The sequence below is a fragment of the Oreochromis aureus genome, linkage group 13 (genome assembly GCF_013358895.1).
Source record: "Oreochromis aureus strain Israel breed Guangdong linkage group 13, ZZ_aureus, whole genome shotgun sequence".
Lineage (NCBI taxonomy): Eukaryota > Metazoa > Chordata > Actinopteri > Cichliformes > Cichlidae > Oreochromis > Oreochromis aureus.
In genome coordinates this window covers 22,147,467-22,173,387 of record NC_052954.1, presented here as the reverse complement: position 1 = coordinate 22,173,387, position 25,921 = coordinate 22,147,467, and the positions used below count along the sequence as shown (strand labels likewise).

General features: G+C 40.8%; 1 protein-coding gene across 3 annotated transcripts; it reads left to right on the top strand.

Annotated features, from left to right (window-relative positions):
• The first annotated feature begins 397 nt into the window (after positions 1-397).
• zranb1b (zinc finger, RAN-binding domain containing 1b) lies at positions 398-25,195 on the top strand. Of its 3 annotated transcripts, none has more exons than XM_031742239.2 (10): positions 398-804; positions 1,867-2,943; positions 11,152-11,339; positions 14,202-14,355; positions 15,148-15,219; positions 16,399-16,597; positions 17,665-17,785; positions 18,184-18,313; positions 22,135-22,364; positions 23,359-25,195. In XM_031742239.2, the coding sequence occupies exons 2-10, from the start codon at positions 1,959-1,961 to the stop codon at positions 23,578-23,580; spliced, it is 2,301 nt and encodes a 766-aa protein (XP_031598099.2). In that variant the 5' UTR covers positions 398-804; positions 1,867-1,958; the 3' UTR covers positions 23,581-25,195. The 3 variants fall into 3 exon arrangements, with proteins under 3 accessions (XP_031598099.2, XP_031598098.2, XP_039477862.1); XM_031742238.2 differs by lacking the exon at positions 398-804 and adding an exon at positions 813-956; XM_039621928.1 differs by lacking the exon at positions 398-804 and adding an exon at positions 1,088-1,329.
• The last annotated feature ends 726 nt before the right edge of the window (positions 25,196-25,921 follow it).

The following is a 25,921-nucleotide window of genomic DNA, read 5'->3' as shown; positions in this document are numbered from 1 at the left end:
TCGTCACTAGTTTCACGCTGGAAACTGTTGGTCAAGCTGTCATGCATTACTGCAGACTGCTTGCTGCAGTATTTTTTACGATGACATCATTCCTTCGTCCCTTTTTAGGGGGGAATACCACGTGGTTGATTGCCAGAGATGCAACATATTGCGATGCATAAATTTTAAAACAAACACATTTTACTCTGACTAACTAAGCCTAGCGACTGAAAGAAGATGTGCTCTAATTGCTCTTTTCGTTATTACTGTGATATTCGAGTCTGTTTTGCTTTGACTGAGCCTTTTAACAATTGGAATGAGAGACGTAGAATGCGATTGGTCGGTGTCAAGGGATACACATGTGTCAACCAATCGGCTTGCTCAGCAGATTCGGGTGGTAAATCCTGATCCTGCCTCTGACTGTAACACGGCCCAGAGCTCTCTGCTCTCCCTCGTAGTGTATTTTAAGCCCTGCCTCGGTTCCTTCCCTTCCCCTGTGCCGCCATTAAAGTCCGTCCGCTTGGTGTTTGTGGAAAACGGGAAAATGATTTAAAAACTCAGAAGAGAGAGGCCGAGGGACGGGACCTGGGGAGGGGGGTGGGAGGGTTCTTACTCCGCGGTATGTGTGGACTGTCAACTGCCAAGTAAACGGCGCCCCCAAAAGAAGTAAATATGCGGCTAGTTTCGTCCAAGTGAGAGGAGCCTGAGTTCGGATTGGAGTTGGTTTCTCCGACCGGGGGTGAAGGGGGGGAGGAACTCCATTGGTTTTGGCTGCAGCGGGGTGGGGAGGGGGGACCGAGGAGTGTAAACACAGCAAAGCAAAAGGTGAGGGTTACAGCGTTAAGACACCTTCTCGTAGAGTTGTTAAGGGCCTCTCAGACGGTTACGAGCAAAACATAATCCCGTAACGTTAGCGAGCCGCAGCCAGCTAGCTTGGCCATAGATCCTGGCTGGCAACCGAGCGGTTGTTATGGAAGGTAAGTGACAGCTAGCTGGTTCCGTTAAGACACGGTACAGCCATACAGTGTAATTTGTTAGTTTACCACTACTGGCTGCAAATGAAACTAGTCAAATGCTTATTTAATTAAACTCGGGTTTATTATAGCGGAGTGTATTGACAGGTTTGCTAATTGCTTGTGAGTCCCATAGCTACTTGACACAGTTGTTTTCAGAACGTGCAGCTCACAAGAATTTGTTGAATTTCTCACGGTGTTAGTAAACTTGGGAGGCGTGGCGTAAACAGTAACGGGAATAAAGAGCTGCCCTGTCCAGCCAGCCTTATCTTTTATTTTGTCGTGGAAATAGTGTTCAGAATACAGCGGGGGACACATGCAGTTTGGATCATTTCAGGTCTTAATTAGCTTTACGGCGAATTTAGTTTCAGTGCATAAGTCTCTTAACCAGTCACGCGCCTCCCTGCTGGGCGTCAGGTTTCATCTGTCCTTGTCTCTTATTACCTTTCCTGGTTGTTGTAGGGCACATGTGCCTGGTGTATATAACTTACTGTATGTGTTTATAATCAGTGTCAAGGTTTACGAGCAGTTTTGCACTCTAGACTGCAGTTTTGCACTTGCACTTCGTTTTTGTGGGTCTCTAAACGATGCTTTGGTTGTTACTACAAAATAATACCAGATCAAGAGTGGGCATAACTGTTTATTAAAATTTTGTTTGACAGTCAATAATTTAAATACACAGGTGGCTGTAAATAAGTAGGCTTTGATTGGGACATTTAGCATATTTTGCTAATTTAAACCCAGAAACAAGCTCATTTTTAATCCCTTTACCTTCCTGAAGTGTTTGCCTTTGATTAATAAGATACTGTGGTTTGTCTTTTTTATTATTTATTTAACATATCTGTTTGGGGGTTTTTTTCCCTTTAAACCTTAGTGTGCTGCTTGCTGTGTGATCTCCTTGAGAGTGGATCTGCCAAGCTGAGTCCCTCTGAACGGCAGGAAGCCTCCCTTAGCGGCGGTGCGACGATGACCGAGCTGGTTGCCAAGTGGGCCTGTGAATACTGCACATACGAGAACTGGCCGTCAGCCATCAAGTGCACCATGTGCCGCGCTCAGAAACCCAGCGGGGGTGCCATCATTACTGAGGAGCCCTTTAAGTGCAGCCCTGCCCTGGATGCCAGTGTGCATCAGTGGGACCCTGCAGACCTCAGCAACAGTCCATCTCAGGGGGGATCTAGCTTACTTATTTGTCCAGACTCCAGCGCCCGACCCCGCATTCGCATTGCTGACATACCCGAGACTAGTAGTAAGTGGTCATGCCACATGTGCACCTATCTGAACTGGCCTCGAGCTATCCGGTGTACTCAGTGCCTGTGCCAGAGGCAGCAGGCTCAACAACAACAACACCAACAACAGCATGGGCAGCATGCAGCCCATCAAGGACATCATACCCAGCAGCCACGCAGCCCCACAGAAACACCCCAGACATCAGGCTCTGGATGTCGTCCCTCTCCCCCAACCACTACTACAGACACTTGTGAGGAATATAATGACCGTAACAGGCTCAACACTCATACACAGCATTGGACCTGCACTGCCTGCACTTATGAAAATTGGGCCAAGGCTCTCAAGTGTGTTGTGTGCGATCACCCCAGACCCAATAGTCTGCTGGCTGAGCCCATCGAACTGGCATCGGAACCTGAGAGTCAACAACCATCCTCAAAACTTATTGACCAGGACTGGGACAACAGGAGGGCTGTTGTTGGCCACGTGGTTAGTCAAGGAGTAGGAGGTGTGGTGTGCGGTGTAGGGGGTTGTAGCAGCAGCCAGAGGAGGTCACCGCCAATGTTAAAACGGGAGTCAGAGGTCAACATGGACTTTCAGAGGATTGAACTGGCATCAGGCGCTGGGATTGGGAGCAAAGAAGATCTTGAGGTGGATTTCAAAAAACTCAAGCAGATTAAGAACAGGATGAGACGGAGTGATTGGCTGTTCCTCAATGCTTGTGTTGGTGAGTTTTTAAGGATGGATGATTTCACTGAAGTATGTTTGACTTGTATTTTGGTTATGTTATGAGATGGGCAGTGAATCAAGTGAATAATATAAGGCAAGCTAACACTGTGAAATGGTATTTTTCCCAAATTTGTATGAATCATTCACAGTATGTCACTTAACAACCTGCAAGACAACTATTTACTAAGCAGTTTATAGAGCTGTATCTAGATTATCTTGAATCTAATCTTAACATTACAGACACACTATGTATACTTGGAAGTCCTCTGCATTTAGCTAGTAAAAAATTCACTATAAAGACAGCAAGTGTCCTGCCACCCACACTGTACACCGGCGAATGCAGAGTGGGAGGAAGGATGCGCATTGTAGGAACAACTAGTTTTTGCTTTTTTCCCTCTCTCACACCACTGTCTTACTCTTTCTCTTGCCTTTTTCATGGATGAGTAGCGTTTGTTCTGTACACCCACTCAACCTCCCGTCTGTTTTCCCTATCTGTCCCTCTGACAGTTGATTATTCTGTGTTATGTATACTGTGTTATATATGCACAAATTTGACAGTATTCCCTGCATTTGGTATCCCAATGAAGTCCTTTTAGTGATTAAAAATCATGCCTTTTTATCCTGCTACATTCCTCAAAGCCTGTAAGAGCAACATCACTGCAGATAGTTTGTTTCTGGTTCTGCTCTGGGTCTCTTGCTGCATGTCAGATGTTGAATTCCCTCATGTCTGTGTGGCTTGTTCCCGTGGGACAAAGTCTCATCTGGTCAAAAATTTCTCATGCAAGTAGGCATAATTTTTTGGGTGGCTTATTCAAGTGTTAACTTTCCTTATCTGATCAGAAATGTCTCCTAATTCATTCCTCTTCTGTTAAAGGAAAAGAAATCAAAGACATCTCTTTAAATCCACTCCCTATTTGGCAGGTTCACTAGACATACTTTGGAAAGTTTTATATCAATATCTGCTTCATGCTATCTGTTCTTGAGGAATAATGTCTGTGTTTATCAACACAGACATTATTCAGTTAAGCAAAATGGAACCACACATGCATATTGTTTGTTTTATTGTTGATGTTAAGGTGCTGAAATGCTGCACTATTGTTAATAAGAGAAAGTAAATAACAAAAAGTGTCACTAATCCTCCATTTTAAAAGTATCTGGTATACTTTTAAATATAAAATGAAATTAATAAATGTCCACTAAACCATGTTAAACATTCATCAATGATTTAAGCGTTAATGCAGCTTTACAAAGTAATACAACCTTTGTAACTGGAGTAAGCACTGACACATCAAACCTGTTTTGGATAACCTTTATTAGTTTTTTGCTAGTTTTGGCATGAGTTCTACAGATACATGCTATAAAGATGGCCACAGCTTCTGGGTCTGAAAAGCGAAGCCTCCACAGATGTCCAGATGTGCCTTAAACCTGAGAACCTTTTCATACCCAGCAGGGACACCAGGGAAACTTCTGTTTGTTGGGGAAAAAAAGTCTACTTGTATAGAGGTCTACTGGAAAACTGCCCTCAACCTACTTTGTGAAGTTGAGCATTTTCTTGATGAATTTTTGCTTTAGTCACTAGATTGAAGAAATTTTGAATAAAACTTGAAGCCCAGTTTTTAAATTATGGTAGTTATTAGACACAGAAATAAGGATCATCTAGGGCAGGGGTGGGCACCGAGGGCCGGTGTCCCTGCAGGTTTTACATGTGTCCTTGAACCAACACAGCTGATTTAAATGGCTAAATTATCTCCTCAACATGTCCTGATGTTCTCCAGAGGCCTGGTAACGAACTAATCATGTGATTCAGGTGTGTTGACCCAAGGTGAGATCTAAAACCTGCAGGGACACCGGCCCTCGGGGCCTGGAATTGCCCACCCCTGATCTAGGGTATCCCTATTGGTTAATGAGTTATTAATCTTAAGTTGTTAGCCTATTCCTCTACAGTGTCCTCACTGTCAGAGCCACTCCTTGCTTGTCAGCTTTAATTTGAAAACATTTGAAAAATAGATGGCAACAGTGAAAACACCCAGTTTGAGACTTCATAACAGGTCTTCACTAACAAATGGGAGACGTCACGGTGGTTATGTGGTTCTACATCAGGCCTGGTCATGGGTTCTGATCCTGCGTGAAGCCAGACTAAAGTGTTAAATATGAAATAACACGTCATACAAGAGTAACAGAAATCACATGTTTTTAAGGCTGCATGTTTTGACAAACAACATCTGTTGTGCTGCCAAAAATTTTCGCAAGTTGAAGTTCATAGACATACACTGATCAGCATGAAAACAATAAAATCACCTGCCTAAAAATATGTAGGAATCCCTAGTGCTCTCAAAGTAACTCTGTTTTGAACATGCACACCTCCTCTTGGGGTGTCTTTTGGCATCTGGTATCAGAATGCTCACAGCACATCCTTTGGGTGCAGTGCATAATAGGGTGTGTCCCGAGCAACATTGAAGTAATTACTCATAATGTTTTGAAAAACCTAAAGCCCTTTCTTACTTAATTGCTCCACACAGAAAGGTAATTTATTACATTACTTGATATATTCTGCAGTACTCTACAACATGACCTGAGATTTATTGTCATATAATTGGAACGTACAGTCCTACACACTGACACAAATCCCAGTCGTAATGAGGATATTTCTTTTATGAAAAAACAGAAAGAGCACTTCACAAATGTGCTGTGGCCACAGAGATTCTACTGTAGCATCAGGTATGGGTACAAGCCTGTCTGCTAATCACAGCTTTTATTAATTGTTCAAGCTTTGGATAGTAGGCTGGGGTCGGCATGCACTCTGGATCCAGGGTTCTTTACTGCTAGCTTCATACAATCATGCTGTCTTTGCTGATGCTTACAAAGAGACACAAAGTTGTGTTAGCAGTAGTGCAGGGGTGGGCAATTCCAGGCCCCGAGGGCCGGTGTCCCTGCGGGTTTTAGATCTCACCTTGGGTCAACACACCTGAATCACATGATTAGTTCATTACCAGGCCTCTGGAGAACATCAGGACATGTTGAGGAGCTAATTTAGCCATTCAAATCAGCTGTGTTGGTTCAAGGACACATGTAAAACCTGCAGGGACACCGGCCCTCGGGGCCTGGAATTGCCCACCCCTGCAGTAGTGGATAGTTGTTTCTGCCACTTTAAATTAACATTGTTGTGCTTTCATGCATTAAAAATGAAAGTCCGAGCTCTTCAGAATTTGTAGACCATTTTCCTACAGAAGCCAGTTTGAATAGTTTATATAATACAAGTAACAGCATAATTGTTTGATTAGGGACTAATGTAATTACTGAAATTAGTACGTAAATGCATTACATTATTACAGAAAAATGTAATGTGATTACAGTGATGTCCTCTGTGAATTGGGATGGTTCTGCTGGCCTCTGCTTGCTGATGCTCAGTCACATAAGGGTGATGAGTTCAGGTCAGTGCTGTGAAGTTTGCCATGGTCCTCAAGCCACACCTGCACATTGTATTTTAAATAGATTGTTAATGTTATTCACTTCAGATTGTCAGTAGTTTTAAGGTTATGGTAGACTAGTGGATGTGCCAAACAGCCTCTCATAAAATCAAACCTGTGAAGTGCTGAGGGCAAAGAAATTAAAATTTCACTCCTAGAGTTTTGAAACTGTGGTCACGGTTTCCCGATACCTGAAGTTGTTTCCTGAGGAGCCTGATGCACTAAAATTAGCACGTAAAATACATTCCGTGTAAAATAAGTCAAAAATAAAAAATGCCTGTGGCTGTAGAACATACCGTCACTCTTACAGTGTGCATGACCCTACTCCTTAAACTGAACAAATGTGTGGTGTTTGTGTTGGATAAATAAACAAAATGCTTAGTATTATATCATTAAATGCAGCAGACATATAGTTGAGGGGGTGCTTTAAGCACCAGTTAGTTAGTGCAGGTTTATTGGCCCTGTGTCCATTTTTTATTAGTAATGAGACATTATTTAATAATTATAATTTAAAAAACAACAATAATCGTACTAAATGTTGTTATTCACTGTTTAGTGAATAAAAATGGTGGTTTGGAAAAATGTACTGGATGTGCTGTTTTTCACTTAAAGTGAAAACATACACAGACTCACTGAGGCCCTCACTGAAAACGTGTTTTCAAAAAAGTGGTGAATCTATGATAAACGTAAAGAAAGGAAAAAGCCGTGATAAGCAAATCATGTAAAATTGATATTAACATAATATATAACACATCAAATGTTGAAACTGAAAGTTTTTATGGTTGCTTTTGTTGTGTGATGAGCTTAGACTGCAGGCAGATGGGTTTAATACCCGGAGGTTTTACTAGAGAGCCACCCTAATATGGGCAGGATGTGGTTTGGCATCATCTTCCTAAGAAAGGTGTAGTCTGGTGTAATTTTGAATTACTGGCACATTTAGAGTTGTGGAAAATACTCATGCAGTGTGTGTTGATGCCATAACATGCTGGCATTTAAACTTTTGCTTACTCTCTCTCGTCTCGTCAACCTGGAGTTGTTTTCTTGTGTTGCTGGCATCAAATTCAAAATAACCATCCATTTTTCATAATACTCTTCCTCAGATTTACCATTTGATATGTTGTCCTTTTTTTTTAAATTATCAGTTAAATAGGATCCAAATGATTTTACAAACCATCACATTCTGTTTTATTGCAAATCTCTTTATTTTGGGAAAAAAGAGGATTGCTCATGCAGCATAAAGGCTTGGATCCTCCTACTTTAGGAATGTGAAAGGAAACAGGTGCGTAGTCAACGGAAGCCAATGTGAACACAAGAGGAATGTGCAAACATCAAACAAAATCATGTCCTCCTTTCCCGGTTGAAGGATAAAAGTAATAATGCAGTAATATTTCCATACATTTATACATTGTTGCTATATATATACTGATATAGTTTATGTTATAATTCAATCAGAACATTAATTTAATTCAGTCTTTACTGAAGTCTCATTGTCAGATATGGACAATATCTATCTGTATGGACAGATTTTCCACTGTAAGGGTCCATCTGTAATGGCTCTCTCTAGATGCAGTTGTAATGATGGATTTTTAGTTCCCTTAAAACCATGAATATTAATTATTTATTGGTACTTTTTTATATAATATTTACTCCAAGCTGGCATTAAATATATGAAAAACAACAGAAATATATGCAATGAAACTGTGTTTCTTAATGCCTGTTTTTCCACAGTAGTTTAGAGTGATATGCTAACATGCAGCATATCACAATGTTTATAAATCATATCGTTATATTATAAAATGCTAAAACAATGCCAACTTCATTTTTTTGGTTAGGTGTGATATACTTTGAGATTGTCTTGCTAACCTTTCAGACAAAAAGCAGACTGGTTTGTCAATACCAGCAGGATGCTCAATATAATGTCAGACTACTAAAGACCTCATTCAGGGCCATCATTTTGATATCTGATTGCAGGGAAAAGCCAACATGTTACTATTACACCAAAGTAACAAAACAATACACTAAGAAGTGCCACTTAGTCAACTCACACAGTACAGAAGAATTTATTACTATAAAATGTGTTTGTAAATTCAGTTGCGCTTTATTCATTTGTGTTTTTCTTTTACTTTTACATACTTTTTCAGCAGTGCTCCTGTTAAATAAAGATATGTAATATGTCCAGTCCAGGTGTCCTTGAACAGGAAGGTATGCTGACAGAACATTTACTTCTTCTGTTTTTCTCTCTGAAGCGGCTGTTTAAACAGGAGACTGTACCAATCACAAATAGACTTTGAATCACCCACATCCATCTGTTGATTCTGCTATGATGGAGGCGGCCGCTATCACCATTATTGAAATGTGCGTCCTTTGTAGGAGAAAAAGACAAGACAAGAATCACTTAGCCTGATCCATTTTGTCTAATCAGTCTGTCTTTAAGTGTATGTCTGTTTGCATATTGGAGCCTTTTGTGTTCACCAAAGGATCTGTGAGTACAGTACTGACTGCAGGGCTACAGGCACACCCACGCTAATGGAGTGTTTTGTGGAAAGTGGTTTTGTGATCCTCCTATCACGCTGCGCTGCTATTGTGTAGTTTCTCTCCTCATCCCTCACAGCGTTAGCCAGCTCCACATGGCACAGCAAGTCCTTCTACCCACTCCATGTCTCTCTCGGTCTCACTCACATGCAGATTATGCAGCTGAGCATTGTGTGTGGTCCTTTGACACGAGAACAAAAGCGCAACAGTGTTTTAAGCTATCAAATGTACGAGAGACTACCACATGAGCATTTACTGTATATGCTAGAATTGGGAAGAGGATATTTCTGTGGCTGCTGTCGTATTTGAAAGAAATTTACACTTTGATTTTGTTTTCATTACTCATAAAAAACATTTAGCTCAATGTTTTACTCTGCTTAAACTACTAATAGGTTATTTTGTCTCACTGTGGTCGATCACAGAACTAGAGGCTTGCACAAGAGTTATTATAGCTTTGTATTTTCTATCAGTTTTTACACCTCAGCTGTCAAAGGTTGATGCGGTATTGTCGTCACCCTGGAGGGCAAGCGTACAGGTGGCGTGGACACCCAAGTTTGTGAATGCGATAACTCGAGAACGAGGCCACGTAGAATTTTGAAATTGATACCGTAGGTGCATCTACTAGGAGGCTGAGGGATACCAGTACTTACTTTGTTTTTTTGTAGGGTTAACTTTGTTTTCAGTTCCGTTTCAGTAGTGGATTTTCTTATTTCAATGTAACATTTATTGTATAAGTGTTTTAATTATCTTTTTTATTTATTGCAATGTCAGGATTAGTTTGGTTATTATGATGTTGATAATAATTTCTCAAATTGTAAGATTTAGGAAGTTCAGAAGAGTGCAATAATAATTCAATATTGCAAAAATCAAAATAACAAAGACTAAAGCTGAGAACATTTCATGTTCCTGTTTTTTTTTTTTTTTAAATTATAGCTATTTTTATATTTACACAATAATGTTTGAGTTAGTTTTAGTTTTTTTGTTTATTTGCTAAAATAAAGTTTCTATTTAAATGTTCTTCACACTCTAAGGCAGGAAGCTCATCACGCATTGGTTTGTTGCTGATGGTTGGCTGCTAACAGGTGAGCCTAGCTTCGGTTGCCTAGGTAACCCTTTAACATATTTAGAGCCCTGTGATTTGTCAGTTAGTATCCTTCGCTGTCATTGGTAGCCATTTCAATCACGCACCTCAAAGTTCCCTGCTCGCCACATCGAGATGGATCGCTTCTCCTTTAATTTGACCTTTTTCTTTAGTTTGAGTTAACTTCAGTAACCTTTCCTTACAAAGGATCTGAAAAGCAAATATTTTAATTTATTTATTTCATTCTGAGCAGATCATGTTCATATAAGTCTCAGTCAACTTATATTAAAACATAAAGCTGACTATTAACAGTTCATGTCCGCAAATCACATGTGTGAGTTCATGGACAAAAATTAAAATTATACTATAACTCAGTTTGCATAAAGTAAACATAAAATTTTGCAGTGCTTCGGTACATATGCTAAAGTTAATATATTAAAAAAATCTGCTGTTTTTTTCATAGAATGACTCTTCCTGCAGTAGTGTCTCATTAGCTGGTCACTATTTGAGTTTGTTCTCTGGAGGTTGGTTGTTTCATTTACACTTTCCACCAGAAAAGAACAGACACGCCAACAGCTGCTCAAACATATCCGTCAACGCTTATGCTACAACATAAACATGAAGATTAAGGAGGTGAAAAAAACATAACTGAAAGATCACACTGTGCCCCCCGATGTCTTTTCCCCTTGACTTCAAAGTCAGCAAAGTCTCAAAGCTGTTACAGCTGCCACAGAGATAAAGCACATTCAGATCTCCAATATTTCATATATTTTAGTGTAGTGTAAACTGACCTCTGCGCAAGGTTGTCTTTTTATGTCTCTGCTGTGTTAAGACTTGGTGTGATTCGACTGCAGTGGTCAGCACATCTGCTCATTTCTGATTTTTTTCCACAGCCAAAAGTGGACTGATAAAGCATTTATTTTTCTCAGCAGAGCCCTTTCATTTTTATCTTTTAAATGTCTTCATGAAAATGATTGCCAGTTAAATGCATTTTTATGAAAAATTTGTGCTAATGTGGGTCAAAGCAGCAAAAAAAGGTCTTCACTTCAAAACTGTGTCCACAGTGATCACTTGCTAACATTGTTTATTGATGGGAGCTTTCTCCTTCCCCCTCTTTGTCTGAAAGGTGTTGTAGAAGGTGACCTGGCAGCTGTGGAAGCCTACAAGACATCGGGAGGTGACATCGCAAGACAGCTAACATCCGACGAGGTGCGCCTATTAAACCGGCCCTCAGCATTCGATGATGGCTTCACGCTGGTTCACCTAGCCATCCGCTTCCAGAGACAGGACATGCTGGCAGTGTTGCTCACAGAGGTCAGTGGAGACTTTGTTCACTTTCAGAAATCCCCTACCCTAAGGTATCGGCTTTCTGAATTATGTTTGTAGATTATCAAAGCACTAGACCATATTAAATACGTGACTATATAGGTCATGCTGTAGATGATTAATTACAAGACACCTTGTCGGCTGGGGTCTTCATGTTTAGCTTTTAAGTCCTTGTAACAGAAATTGTGGTGTCCAGTTTGTGTCTGTTTTCATAGGGCTTTAGCTGCACAGAGTGAAGGATTTGGGGATCTTGCCTGAAGTCCTTCAAAACGGCAAGAACATATTGGCTTAAGTTGGCATTTTAATTGGTTTTAACGCTCCGTTTCACTTCACTACAAAGACACACTTTGTATATTATGACTTCTGTGTTCTTTGTAGGATGTACTCAGCTGTAGATGATAGTCTGCAAAGGTTTGCATATAACCAACACACAACCATGCTGGTCTCTTTTGCCTGTACAAGTGTCCTCGAAGTGCTCTGCTTTCCTCTCACTGTCCAAAAATATACCTCTTAGACTCACTGGCGATTTTTCAATTAGCTGCGGTTGTGAATGTGAGAGTGTGAATGGTTGTCTGTCTCTGTGTTAGCCCTGCAATGTACTGGTGACATGTTCGGGGTAGGGTTACACAATTATGGCCCAAATTTTTCTCACAATTCTTTGGCTCAATATTAAGATCACCATTATCTACCGTATTATTTATTGATTTTAGTGACAAAATGTTTTATTTATAGATAACACTCCCCTGCACTGCTCCTACTTTATTTCCTTTGCAACATTTTGCATGCAGTTTGAGTTAAAAATTTTAGAAAAATAAATTTGCAAGGATTTAAGGATTGTCATGTTTACAGTTTTCCTAAAGCCTTCGTTACTCAGCATGTGTAGTGGACACTTATGTTGGCGACAAGGAATTTGACTGCATTGTTGATTTCAGTCAGTCTTGTGAGCTTGATGGACACGCTGGACAGACTCGCCTTTATGGATGTCTGACTTGATGACGGACAAATCATGTTAGCAACCATTCAATTATTTTTCTAGGCCTTCATGTATTGATTGCACTGTAGTTAGTGGTGTGTTTTCAGGTGGTTGAATGGGTTAGTTGTGTTGGTTTGCCGTGCAGACGCAGCTCTACAGCACTCTTTGAATATGGTTCATTCTTGATTAATACCACTCGCCCTAGATCTGAAATATTTTCAACCAACCAATGATGATCAACTTCTAGGAACAAGCTCTTCACGTTCTGTTGTTCTAATGTAGTGTTACTTGTCCAGGCTACATCCAGGAAACTTCACGCTGCACTTTACAGGGAAAACCACAACGACTGGCACAGGCTGGCATGTCATCGAACAGTAATTTAGGGAGTGCTTGATTTAGGGTTTTTTTTTGTATTATTGAAGCACACATTTTCAGTATCGGCTGTTCGTGTTCATTTGTTTTGCGGGTAGCCAAAATCACAATCGGGATTGACATTTGATTTATTGTGCAGACCTAGTCCATAGTGTACCCAGTCTCTCACTCAGGCTCAGCTGGGACAGACTCATCCACCCCATGCCCCTAGCTGGAGATGCGATTCAGAAAATGCATGGATGGAAAGTAAATTTAGGCTCAATCTGAAAAAAAAAAAAAAAAACCTAAACTTTTAATTAGATAACTCCTACATGTTGATAAAAAGTAAATAAATGTTAAATAAGAAAAATACTATTGGTTGAGCTCTTGTACTCAACCTAGTAACTGTAGTTTTATTTTTGTATCTGCTAGACCCCAAAATTGTATCATAAACATTTGCAGGCCTCTGATGGTCTAACAAGCTTCTTCTCCTACTCTCATTTAGTGAGATCAGCCAGGAGATGTCCTAGGACCAGAGTGTTTTTAGAAAAGAGAGGGACTAAAATTCAGCTGCACACTCCTGCTCTGCAAACTGTATAATAATCAGTTCCTCTGTCAGTAATTATTTAATTGCATTGGTATTGTATTTTCAGCGTCCTGGTGTGTCTGTGCAGTGAGGCTCACTGAGTTCATGTGTGTCTGCTTGAATTGTGCATGTGCTGATGTTGATTGCACCCCGCTTGCCTTCAGCACTGTGATCCCAGATTATCTGTACACACACCTCTTCACCCACACTCAGCCGCTGCCCCAGTTTCTTTTCCAAGAGGGTTAGTGAGTAACCACTGGATCATGTCCCCAAAACACCCCAAAGCTGACACCTGCGTGAACTTGCTGTGTCCTGGAGGTGATTTAGATTCGATTAGTGAAAGTAAAATTAGCTCAGAACACAGTGAGCTAAGTATTCTCCCTACAGACCCAAAAATGAATGACTTTCCCAAGTATTCAGACTGCGAATGTGGAAGAATTTGTTTAAATGGCATCCCCAGAAATTTGCTGGGTTTATTTAAAAGGAGAGATAAATCTGATACTTCACACAGTCATAATTTTACCGCTTTGCTCATAATCTCTCTCTTCATAGAAGGTTTTGGTTTTTCAGTCTAGGTAAGAATATAAAAATGGGCTGCTGATCTCTTGAACTGACTTCTTTTCTTGTTCTTGGCCTCCCTACGTTTACATAACGTATCTGACAAAAGGATTTGCTCAGAATAATCTCTCCAGATCTCTTTATCTTAACTCCATCAGATCTTATCAAAGTCAAGTGACTTTCAGGGCGCTGAAGCTGTGACTGTTAAATTTTATTCTTCTTAGGCCTCAGTGGAGCATTGCATTCAGTTGGTTTTGCATTAGTTTGTGGTTTTATGGTTCTTTGTAGTTGCAGGAAATGCTCTTGCTTCTTTCTTATTCTGTGTATCCTGTACGCTTTATGTAGATTTAAATTCCCTCTCTATATGCTCTCCTCTCTGCAGGTATCCCAACAGGCAGCCAAGTGTATTCCAGCCATGGTTTGTCCTGAGCTAACAGAGCAGATCCGTCGTGAAGTAGCGGCCTCTCTTCACCAGCGCAAGGGAGACTTCACCTGCTATTTCCTCACCGATCTAGTGACGTTCACCCTGCCTGCAGGTCAGCACCTCATGAGCAAACAAACAAGTAAATGCAGCCAGAAAAAAAAAAAGACAGTTTACAAAATATCATAATATAAATTCCAGAAGCCTTTTCAAAGTGTCCGTAGCTGAATAAACCCAGCCAAGCCATTCCTTCTGGCTTTCTGAGTGTGTATCAGAATGCTTGTTTTGTTTACTTCTGGCGTATAAGATTGCTTGTTGCTCGATTGCTGCGGGGACATAATGCCACGGTTGTCTGTTTCCAGCTGCCACAACATGGAGACTACATTGTTTGAGTATTGTAATAGCAAACTGAAAATACCATGTACTGCCAACTATGCACAAGCTATGCTTGACTTTCATTCATAGCAAAGCCATATTTAGTGTTTTGCCAGTGTGTTTTGGTGAAATTGCAGGCATTCAGTGCTATTTCTGTTGAATTGTACTGTGTGGAATTGCTCTTGTGGTTCAGTCTGAAGCTGGTAGCTAAGCTAAGGATTTTTGTTTTGCAGAGTGTTCAGGACAATGCCAACCTTGGCTTCTGGCCACTATAGAAACCCATTCTGTTCAGTTCCACAAAGTCAATGCATTCATTTATTTTAGCTAAAGAATAAGCTACTGTGCTGACCAGAGCTCAGGGCAGGCAGTGAAAGCCACGGGCTGTTGTGAAGAGAACAAAACATGGTCAGAGCAATTTTTCAGTCATTTTAGTAAAGTTTTACATGTAGTTAAAACAAAGATGCACACATCTATCAGGGTAAAATGTAAATCAAACCAAGACCTCCTCCCATTGCTCTTCTTTGTGTTTCAGACATTGAGGACTTGCCTCCAGCAGTTCAGGAAAAACTGTTTGATGAGGTGCTGGACCGAGACGTACAAAAAGGTGAAATATTTACTCTTTTCTGCTTTATGAACACATATCACATGCTGTCCTCAAGTATCCATGCACTTGTTTTGAGAGTGTGAGAGAGAAACCAGATCCCCTGATGGTCTGGCTGCTTGGCACACAAGGGGAGTCCCCTCACAAACTGTATACTATAACAGGAGGCAGCAGAGGGCTGCTATGTTGTCTAACTGGTATTTTCTTGCTTGCAAACAGTTTTTTTTTTTCCTCCTGTTTGTCACTCTGCCAAGCGCTCTCACTTCAGGATATGTACCAGTTGCCTTTGTCCTAATCAGCCTAATTGAGTTTTAGGAATTTCTTTGATCACTGTTGAATGATTGTATTTCCTTTCAGGTCACACATAAACACTTTTACAAGCCGCCACCTTTCTTCCTGAAGGTCCCTGCTCATTTGTGTACCCTTCTCGGTGGTTCACCGTCTCAATGTGTGTCAAACGTTGTATTAGTAACTGCAGTGTAAACAAAAATCCTTCTGTCACCTTCACCTTGCTAAATATGTTTGCATTTTAATTTGGAAGCCAACATGATGCTCCTTAAAACCTTGTTATTTGGTTTTTTAACCACCCTGTAAAAGTTCTTAAGGATGCTTGGTGTGCGTGCATTTGCAGAAAACAGACAAAGTATCAGAGTACAAAGTAGCACAAAGAAGAGAGCAGTCAATGGTAGAAGCTTTGTGTAGCTGTGTTAAGAATAATTGACTTCTTAGTGTACTTTAAAGTGAGAAAAGACAAGTTGATTTTTTTATGCTATCATTATAAACTAAAAAGCTGAGCTGCTAAATGAATCCTATTCATCTATTTAAGCAGCGGTTCCACAAGTCAAAGCAGACAAAAAAACACAAATGTTGGTGCTTTCCCTCCCAATTTACAGCATGTTTGTGCCATACAGTATCTTTATTTCTGTCTTTATCTCTTTTTAGGTTCCTGTCATAACCTGAGCCTTAGTAGTCATTTGGTTTTGTGGTTTACAGGCAGACATTGATATGCCACAACTATTTTCACAGATGTGAGCAGGCATTAACTAATACTGAAACACCATGACCACTGTACAACCACACTGTTGCACTTCCTTGTACAGCATGTTCCCTTATCATTATCGTTATTGCTTGAATTTTATTTTATTTTTGAAGAGATATCCTGCTGTCTCCCCTCTTGTTTAGAACTTGAAGAGGAGTCTCCCATCATCAACTGGTCGTTGGAGCTGGGGACTAGGTTAGACAGTCGACTATATGCCCTGTGGAACCGCACAGCCGGGGACTGCCTCCTTGACTCTGTGCTGCAGGCTACGTGGGGCATCTATGACAAGGACTCAGTACTCCGTAAAACCCTCCATGACAGTCTGCACGACTGTTCTCACTGGTAAGGTGACACCACAGGGACTAGGTGTGTAGTTTGAGCTGATTTGCATCTTGTTTTAAACCAATTCAAATTATGTTACACTGAGTGACACAGTGCACCAAACATAAAATTCAGACAGGTGTTAACAGGAATTGGAGCTTGTATGTTGCTCTTTTAGGAGACAACTTATGTAGGCAAAAAAGCTACATTTTTTTAAGTACTATTGTCTGAATAAAGAGGGATATGTTTACTCTTAACTTATTACCGACAGACATCCCTGTCTCATCCAGTTTTTCCTTTTTTTTTTCTTTTTTGCTTAGCTGACCTTTTTACACAGAAACATTTGTGGATCATGAAATGACTGAGCTCAAGTGCACCACTGAAGGAAAACAAAAGCTTGACTTTTAAAAGTGTCAAGTTACATTTTGTTTTCCTTCAGCATGTCTATGGAACATGTGGTTTAGAGGCCGGGGTGTACACCCAGAATCCAAAGTTTAGATTGGCAGCTTATAAAGAGATCAGAGGCTTTGATCTGGAAATAAGAAACAAGGGCTTTTTTTAATTTTTATTTTATGTCCTCAAAGATCTGTTATGACTCCTGCATCTTCTTAGTTTAATTGGAAAACCCCCCAAAACATTCTCTTCTTTAAACTTCCACATGACACTATTTAAGTTGCACCCTGAATCACGACTGGCTCTAAAATGATTGCGATGTTCCAAAAAATGCTCATAGGTGCAAGCGTTCAGGCAGATGAAAATTGAATGCAGGCTTCTGGTGTCAAACTCACATAAATTGTTCTGTACACGAAAGAGACAGGAAAAAAAAAAAAGAAAAATGCATTTTTGAGTGGAGGGGCACTCAGTCTGACTCCAAAGCCCAGCGTGACTCACGTCTATTTGTGAGAAACAGTGGGTTTTTCGGTGAGATAATTGCTGTTTAGATATAATGAGTAATGCCATCCAGCCCAAACCACGACAGACGTGGAGGAATGTAGTCAATTGCAAGCCCACGCCTTGCTGCACAGAGGTCAAATAATGTCACAGGCTAAACAGTTTGTGTGCGTGTGTATCTGTGTGTGTCTGTGCAGGTTTTACACCCGCTGGAAGGAGTGGGAGTCGTGGTATTCCCAAAGCTTTGGTCTGCACTTTTCCCTCCGAGAGGAACAGTGGCAGGAAGACTGGGCTTTCATACTGTCCCTTGCCAGCCAGGTACATGTACATGGAAGTAAACACACTCACACACGAACATGGAGGACAGGAGCTTGATGTGCTTAAAACGTGACACGCTAATAATGCATGAATTATGCAAGAAGCTTTACTGCTCTTGGTGCAGTATACTTAACCTGTAATGCCCCCTGAAAGTGCATCCTGTCTGTCATCAGCACTTCTCTGCTTCTCACTGCTCTTTGTGACCTCACTGACTAAGTATTTGGGTGGGCTGTTATTATATCTGGGTGTGAAAGCTCATTAATTGAATGTTTTCCATGTTTTCACATTTAGAGTATCCTGGCTGCATTCAAGAACCCTCATTTTATCACTTCCCTGAGTCCTGGAGCATTGTTTTGTATTTTTCTGACTTTGTGTTTTGTTTTGTTTTTCTTTTGCAGCCAGGATCCAGCTTGGAACAGACCCACATTTTCGTTCTTGCACACATACTTCGTAGGCCTATCATCGTCTATGGAGTAAAGTACTACAAAAGTTTCCGTGGCGAAACACTCGGGTACACCCGTTTTCAAGGTGAGCAAGAAATAATGTTTCGGTCAAACATTGTTCGCGGTTGTGCTAAACATCATTCCACTGGACGGAGAACTAGACTTCCTTTGTGAAATAGTTCCAGCCTACATGTGTGTGCATAACTTTCATAGGTGACATAACTGCCCCTCTGATCAGTCAGTAATTATTGTTTACAACAGTTATTAGTCTAGTGTCTTTCATTTAATGGGTAATTTTGCACCATGTTGCTCAAAATAACAAAAACAACATAAAAAAATGCCAGGATGAGTCACAGGAGCATAGAGAATTCGTATTGTGGTTGCAGACATCCAGATACAGCTGAACATATGAAAATCATCAACAGTCAAACAATCCTGAGAGCACCGAGAGCGGGGGCCACCTTTACAACTAGCAGTAAAAACAGTCTGGATTCAATTTGCCTGCTGAGTGATGCTGTACAGGGGATGATGAAAGTGCCATGTAAGGGCCAAGTGCTTGTGGTAAAGCCTGCCTGATGGACCAGTGATTTACTGTTGCCAGGAGCCAATGTACACACACACACACACACACACACACACACACACACACACACACACACACACACACAGTGGAAGGCATGCTTATGGGCGCCTATAGAGAGGGGTGGGGTACCTCAATTAAAGTGGTGAACAAGTGAACCCAGTAAAACCACAGTGGTTACTAGGAGAGTAGCAACACACAGGCTTCCCAATAGCGGTGTCGGTTACAGAGGTATTCATGAGATGCGAGAGCTGCCTTTGTGTGTTATGGAACTAAAGAAATATGAGACACTCTGTGTTGTCATCCTGCATTGTTTTGTTTTATAATCAGTCTGGTATTTGCAAGTCAGCATCGACTGTTGTGGGACATTTATTCAAGCATTGCTTTCAATCCAGGGTAACTTTGAGTGTTTTAATTTCTGCTGAGCTATTCTTTTACCCTGATGCATATCAGCACACAGTGTTCCCATAACTATTTGTACATTTATTTGTGAGGGTTAGTTAGTACCTACTCTAGATTATAATTGCTCGTGTAAAACATAAAGTCATGTGTGTGAAAAAGACTGTTTTAACTGGGCTTTATGCAGTCCTGTGAAAAGCTAGGTAAACCCCTGCTGCTTCCATAGTAGCCAGCAGGTTCTGCTTATTAAACCCCCTTGGTTCACTGACCATCAGCAAGTGAGAGTACCTCTATAAAAGCAGATGTTCTAGCAGTTTGCTGGTCTGGAGCATTCAGGTTTGTGTTTACACAATGCCACAATCTTCCCAGAAGTGGTCAGATGATGCACCTGGAGGGTTTCCAGGAGGACACCTCTCTCCTAAAAAGAACAGAGCTTGGGTTTGCAGTGTTAGAGCTAAATAAACCACAAGACATCTGGAACAATGTCATTTGGATGGCTGAGACCAAAGTGGAGATGTTTGTCTATAATGCACACCACCACATTTAAACACAAATGCCTCATACCAGCTGTCAAAGATGGTGGTGGAGGGGTACACTGAGAATCTGAATGACCGTACACTAATCACCTTAACAGTGTGACACCAGTGTGTCTGCTGTGTTGAAACTACAATGTGCAGGTAGACTGCAAAATGTGCATCTTAAGTAACTATAACATATCCTTACCGTGTTGTTGTGAAAAATATCCATTCATTACAAAGATCGGGATTTTAAAGAAGAGTCAACATCTAGAGCCAGACTTGCTAACAGTCAGCAGCAGTGCAAAGCCTTCTTTCATCATTAAAAAGCTTCTGGATTTACTAAAGAGGCACAGTTTCAGTTTTGTGACTGCAAGTTGTGGATAGGGCTGTTTTTGCAGCTGACCTTCTGGCATATGTATTTGCAGGAGTTTCCCTTTGAAGAGGAGAATATTTCAGTCACTCGAGCATGATTTGCTAATGTTCATGGCATGCACTTTTACTGCAAATTCCCCTAAATCTAACACCAAAAAAAGGCTGTTCTGGTTGTGATCCCTGCTTCTAGGAGTGTTTATTTATTTAGACTGAGGGGGAGATTTTATCAGGAGTGCCTAATTGGAATTTTGGTCAGATGGTTCAAAGCTGTGAGTACAGTGCCAAAACTTTGGCTCTGTCCTAAAACTCTTCACTTGAGCATTTAAAGCTGAGCCCAACTTACTTTAATACATTTTCATGAAAAAAAACCCAGAAATTAATGAACTGTTTATTTTTCCTCAGCAGTGTGCACACAGTGAACAACTTCTCTCTGCTGTTACTAGAACAAATAAAAGTGTGTCAGTGTCAGTGTATTCATTAACAGACAGACGGCTCATTAATAACTGTAAATAGTGTTTGTGTACACACAGATCTCAGGTTTATATGGTGGATTAGTTCATAACAATGCAGCTCTTCTTTGAATAAATCCTGAGCTCCACCTGAGTCTCAGTCCTCAGGACCTCATGCACATTTTAATCCTCCTTCAGCCTCCTCTTGTTGACCTAAATGGCGTTTTTCAGAGGGGAACGTGTAAAACCTGAGCGTACACTGTATTTTGATTGGTAGGTTTGCATCAAGCTCTTCCTCAGCTTCCTCATTGGGACTGCTCATTTTTGAGACACTAATCTGCGCCGCTCACCAAAGAAGGCTGATTATTCCCCTGTAATTGTGGCATCACAATAATCACTTAGTAAATGTGTGAAATTAAATGCGTCATGTTTTATCTAGTGATTGATTGTAAATCCTTCCCTCCTCCTTGTTTAGAATTTCTAAATATTCTCCATCCATCACTTATCCCAGCTGACTCAAAGTAAAACAGACCTTACTAATACCGTGGAATTATACAGAAACCTGGATGAGAAGCAGATTTCCTTCCAGCAGCGTGATCTTCAGAGTCCAGCTGTGCATTTAACATGTTATTGCTGAAAATACAAAACATTTTAGCAGATTATGATATGAAATGGAAAATGCATGGTCAGATGGTCCATCGCAATGATCCTTTCATAAAGGACAGCCCCAGTGTATCCTATACTAAAGGGGGTAATGAAAGTGTTGAAACTCCTTTGGAGAAAGTCAAACAGCTCCTATTGTGGCTGCGGCACAGGTACTTCCAGTTTATGTAAATCGGTTAGGAACTTAACTGAGCAAAATGAACTATTGGAACATGCCCAAGCTGTTGCAATGGACTAGTAAAAGACCATGCCAATCTCCAACTGACTACAATGTTGTGGGTGGGATCTTTAGAGAGCTGTGCATAAACAAATGTCCACAAACTTCTATAAAATGAAACAATATCAGAAAGAAACGTGACCTAAAATTCCCCCACAATGATGTGAGAGACAGATAAAGTTGTAGGGGAAAATATTATGTCAAGTTATCGCTGCTACAAACCATTAAATCATGAGGTGTACTTAGTAGTTGTTTGGATCTTTTTTGTTTTCTATTTAAAGCAAGTACGTCATAATTCATCTTCTCCTTGAATCATAACAGCAAAATTATTCAAAATATTCAAGTTAAGTATTTCAAGTTTGCTCACAAAAAAAGGAGTAAACAAATGTGCATCCTTTTTTGTCAGTGTTTAAGACTCTGCTGCAGTACTGTAGTAGTAGATTTTATGCATTTTTTTATACTGTCCCCATGTTGAATAATGTGTTGTTCTGTATTACAAGCAGTTCTGAAGAAAAAAAAAAAGTGTACTCCATAATCAAACATGAATCTGCTCAGAAAAAAAATAGTGTCTGAAGTGTAATGTAGCTATGTATTTCCTATTATTATTTGTACAGTATGTATTTATGCAGTACCAAAAGATATAGTACAATGAATTACTTTGGCACATTGTCAATCCAAATCTCTTTGTGTCCTTCTACGTCCCTCCAGGTGTGTACCTGCCTCTTTTGTGGGAGCAGAGCTTTTGCTGGAAGAGCCCCATTGCTCTGGGATATACGCGGGGCCACTTCTCAGCGCTGGTGGCCATGGAGAACGATGGCTTTGACAATCGCGGCGCAGGCGCCAACCTCAACACGGACGATGACGTGACAGTGACGTTCCTGCCTCTGGTCGACAGCGAGAGGAAGCTGCTTCACATTCACTTCCTCTCAGCGCAGGAAGTAAGGCACTCAACAGACGTGGTGTTTTTATACTTTATTAAGTGGCCGCATTATGCTCATTTACAGGTACAGGAAAAGACTGTAAAAGACAGATGTCGCCTGTATGCTTTCCATTTTTCTTTTTAGCTTTTCACCTGCAAACTTTTAGAAATTACAAACTAAATTACTTAGACTGTATTTAAAAGATGGATGTACCCATCATGATGTTACCCAATGATTTCTGGACTCCAGATTTTGGAGCCTCAGTGTGAGTGTTTTGGCCAGCGCTCTTAGTTGGAGGAGCCAGAAATGGCCACAGTTAGACCAAAGGGTGGAGAGCTGTTATCAGCTGGTTAGTGTGGTGCTTCCATGAACTATATGTGTGCAACACACACACAGATATTTGCTAATTAGTAACACTGAAGTTTAGTTCTTTCTACAGCATAAAAAGTGGTATGAAAACACAGTGACCCACTTCCAGTGCTTGTTTACTGGACTGGTGGCGGCGGATCCTCTGAAATACAGCTTTGACGTAGCTGTGGGCAATGGTTAAATGATCAAAACTAACAGCAGCATAGCCACATAGCGTTTAACATTAAGGATTTAATTACTATTCCAGGGACGATGCTGCCAGTGATAAAGAAATTCACTCAGTCTGCAGTTCCTCTGGTGTCAGACGTATCTGAGGAGTTAGCAAATGCAGATCTAGCCAGTAAATAACAATGTCAGACTTGGAGCTGCCATTCTTTGTTTGTGGGTGTTAAAACTCTCCACTAGAGGTGTTATGCAAATGTGTTACATACAGAAAAGCCATGGGGAAAGAACCTGTACTACAAACGAGCAGTTTCAGGAAGTTCAGCAGCAGGTAGATGTGGTCTGGACCGTGTCACTTTGTAAGCTTTGCTTCTCTTCTTCTGCTCGGAGTTACTGTTCAGAAGGAGTAAGCAGTGTTTGGGCTGTAGTGAGGTGACAGGGCTCCCTCTGATGGTCATGTCTGTCCCCTCCTGTCCTTCAGATGGGTAATGAAGAGCAACAGGAGAAGCTCCTGCGGGAGTGGTTGGACTGCTGCGTGACAGAGGGCGGCGTTTTGGTTGCTCTTCAGAAAAGCTCCCGCCGCCGCAACCACCCGCTCGTCACTCAGATGGTGGAGAAGTGGCTGGACGGCTACCGCCAGATCCGCCCCTGCGCTTCGCTGTCCGACGGCGAGGAGGAGGAAGACGACGACGACGAGGAGTGACGAAGCTGAAGTGGAGGGAGGCTGTCTGCTGGGGGGCAGGACTCCTCCCCCATCCTCTCTCTTTTAGTTTTTCTTTGATTTGGGGATTTTTGTTGTTGTTGTTGTTGTTGTTGTTGTTGTTGTTGTTGTATTGCCCCTCCTTTTCCTGACACGGACAAACTGTGAAAAATCTTCAGGAGAGGGCAGGGAACCACGAGCCCCCACCCGACCTCCACCTGACAGAAGACACTACTGCTCTTCTGGCAAACACAGGCGCTCGGATATACACATTAAACACTTTACTCAGACCAGCCTGAGTCTAACGGAGAGAAAAAAGGTTTACGAATGCAAAGTTTTGATTTGAGTTTTAAATGTAAAGGAAGAAAAAAAATCTTTATCCATATATGTAAATGCATGTGGTTGTTAAAAAAAAAAAGAGTATAAGGAAATATACCAGCATTGATTCAAATACTTTATATCCATTCAATATGGGCACTGGGGAAAAAAAAGAAGCACACTTCCAAGTTTTTTCCAGATAAGAGTTGGCTTGTTTGGCTTTTTGTTTTCAAACATTCAGGGGCAAAGCCAATAAATCTTATTATCTCCAGAACATTAATGAAAAAAACAAGAGATTGTGTAATAACAAATGACTTTAATCCTTAATACTAAGCACTGCACATTTATTAAAACATTTCTATATAAATACAGTATCATTGCTTGAATTGAGGTCACATATGAAGCTCTTGAAAAGGGAGATGTTCCCTTCACAAGTCAAATCTACACTCACTAAGTTTTAGCGCACTAACGTTCATGTTGGATCTTTTGGTTTACCTTTTTCAGACTGATTGAAGTTGTGTGTTTTATCTTCTATGAATTTATTCTACATATTTATTGTTTGGAAACTTATTTGAGCTAATAAGAGCTTTCTGTATATTATTATTTTCTCTCTTTTTTGTGGTTTTGTTAATGATTCAATCTTGATGAAGACACGTTGCACAGAAACACTGTTGCCGTGAGGAAAGAACCAATCATGACCATCAGTGAAAAAGTTTACTTGGGTTTTTTGCGTATGGTTTTTAGTACCTCATATGGATGCCTAAAACCTGGTGCTTTTATTTTTTCTGGGCAGGTGAGTGTGGACATAACCCCACCCCCCACCCACTCTGAGTCACGCTTGTCTAATCGCTGTCTTGTGGTTCCTGTTTGCCCCCACCTTCCTTACAGCCTTTGTTGTGGAGGTCACCCTCATGGTACACGTGACATCGCCGCCTCTGTAAAGCCTGTTTGTTGTCATCATGTGAACCCACTTTTTTTTTATTAGTGACAGATTGCACCACATAAAACCAAAGCTGACAGAAAAAGAAAAAAAAGTTGTTCCTTTCTCTCTTTTTTTGCTGTGAGTGTTTGCATCTTGTTTCCTCTCGCCATCGCGCTCTGTAACCTCTTTGTGTTTCATTCAAGTCATACACGTTTTTGAGCATCACCTGTACGTTGCTTTGTATTTATGCAATAGTTGCAGTTGTGACTACGATGGTTTGTGGATTTAGGCGTGACATCGCTAAACAGAGTGTAACACAAAGAAACGGGCAAAAATAAGGAAAAAAATAAAAGAACCTTTTTGAATGTCCAACTAAAACGCTTCCTGTCACTTCATTTATCAGCTAATGATATCCTCAACATGTCCACAGGTTTAAGTGTGTAAGTTTTTTGCTTGTTTGTTTTAAATTGGACCTACTTTCTAAAGCCTTTTCATGTCATATGTGTTCAGGTTTACAGCTCCCTCTAGTGGAACTACAACCAGGTGAATTGAAGGTCCATCTTAAGTTATTGTAGTTAATATAAAGTTTCCATTAATTTACAGAAAACAGTAAATTAGCCCATAATACATTATGGGCTCATTTTAATTTTGCACTTCAGATAAATGGATTGAAGTGAGCCATGGCTAACAAACCTAGAACATAAAGTGACGAGCTGTGGAGCCAGAGGAGACTGGCAGGGATATTTGGACAATTTTTGTAGTACTTCAATGTTTTATCCCTCCACTGTTCACTGTTTGGATGAACAGTTGGTGGTTTTCAGAGGGAAAAGCAGTTTCAGGCAATACATCTAACGCTGTGATGGAACTGTGACGGCACAATTCCTTTTGAGTTACAGTGCTTCAGTCATAAAAATCAAGAAAACACAAATTTTGTTGAAATTTGTCAAAAACTTGTTTAAAAGTAAAAACTGTAGTGTGATCACAGGGTGTCCTTTGCTCTCCCCTTCATACCCACCTGATCATAGCAGTTGGAGGGCAATCCCTGAGAGCGCTGCTGCTGCAGGTTTCTTCCTGTTAAAGGGAGTTTTTCCTTCCCACCATTGC

What these genes read in the sequence shown, in the direction of transcription:
- zranb1b (XM_031742238.2), top strand. An exon ending in TACTGTCCCTTGCCAGCCAG is followed by an intron (nt 17,786 to 18,183) that starts GTACATGTACAT and finishes TTTCTTTTGCAG; the next exon opens with CCAGGATCCAGCTTGGAACA. An exon ending in ACTTCCTCTCAGCGCAGGAA is followed by an intron (nt 22,365 to 23,358) that starts GTAAGGCACTCA and finishes CCTGTCCTTCAG; the next exon opens with ATGGGTAATGAAGAGCAACA.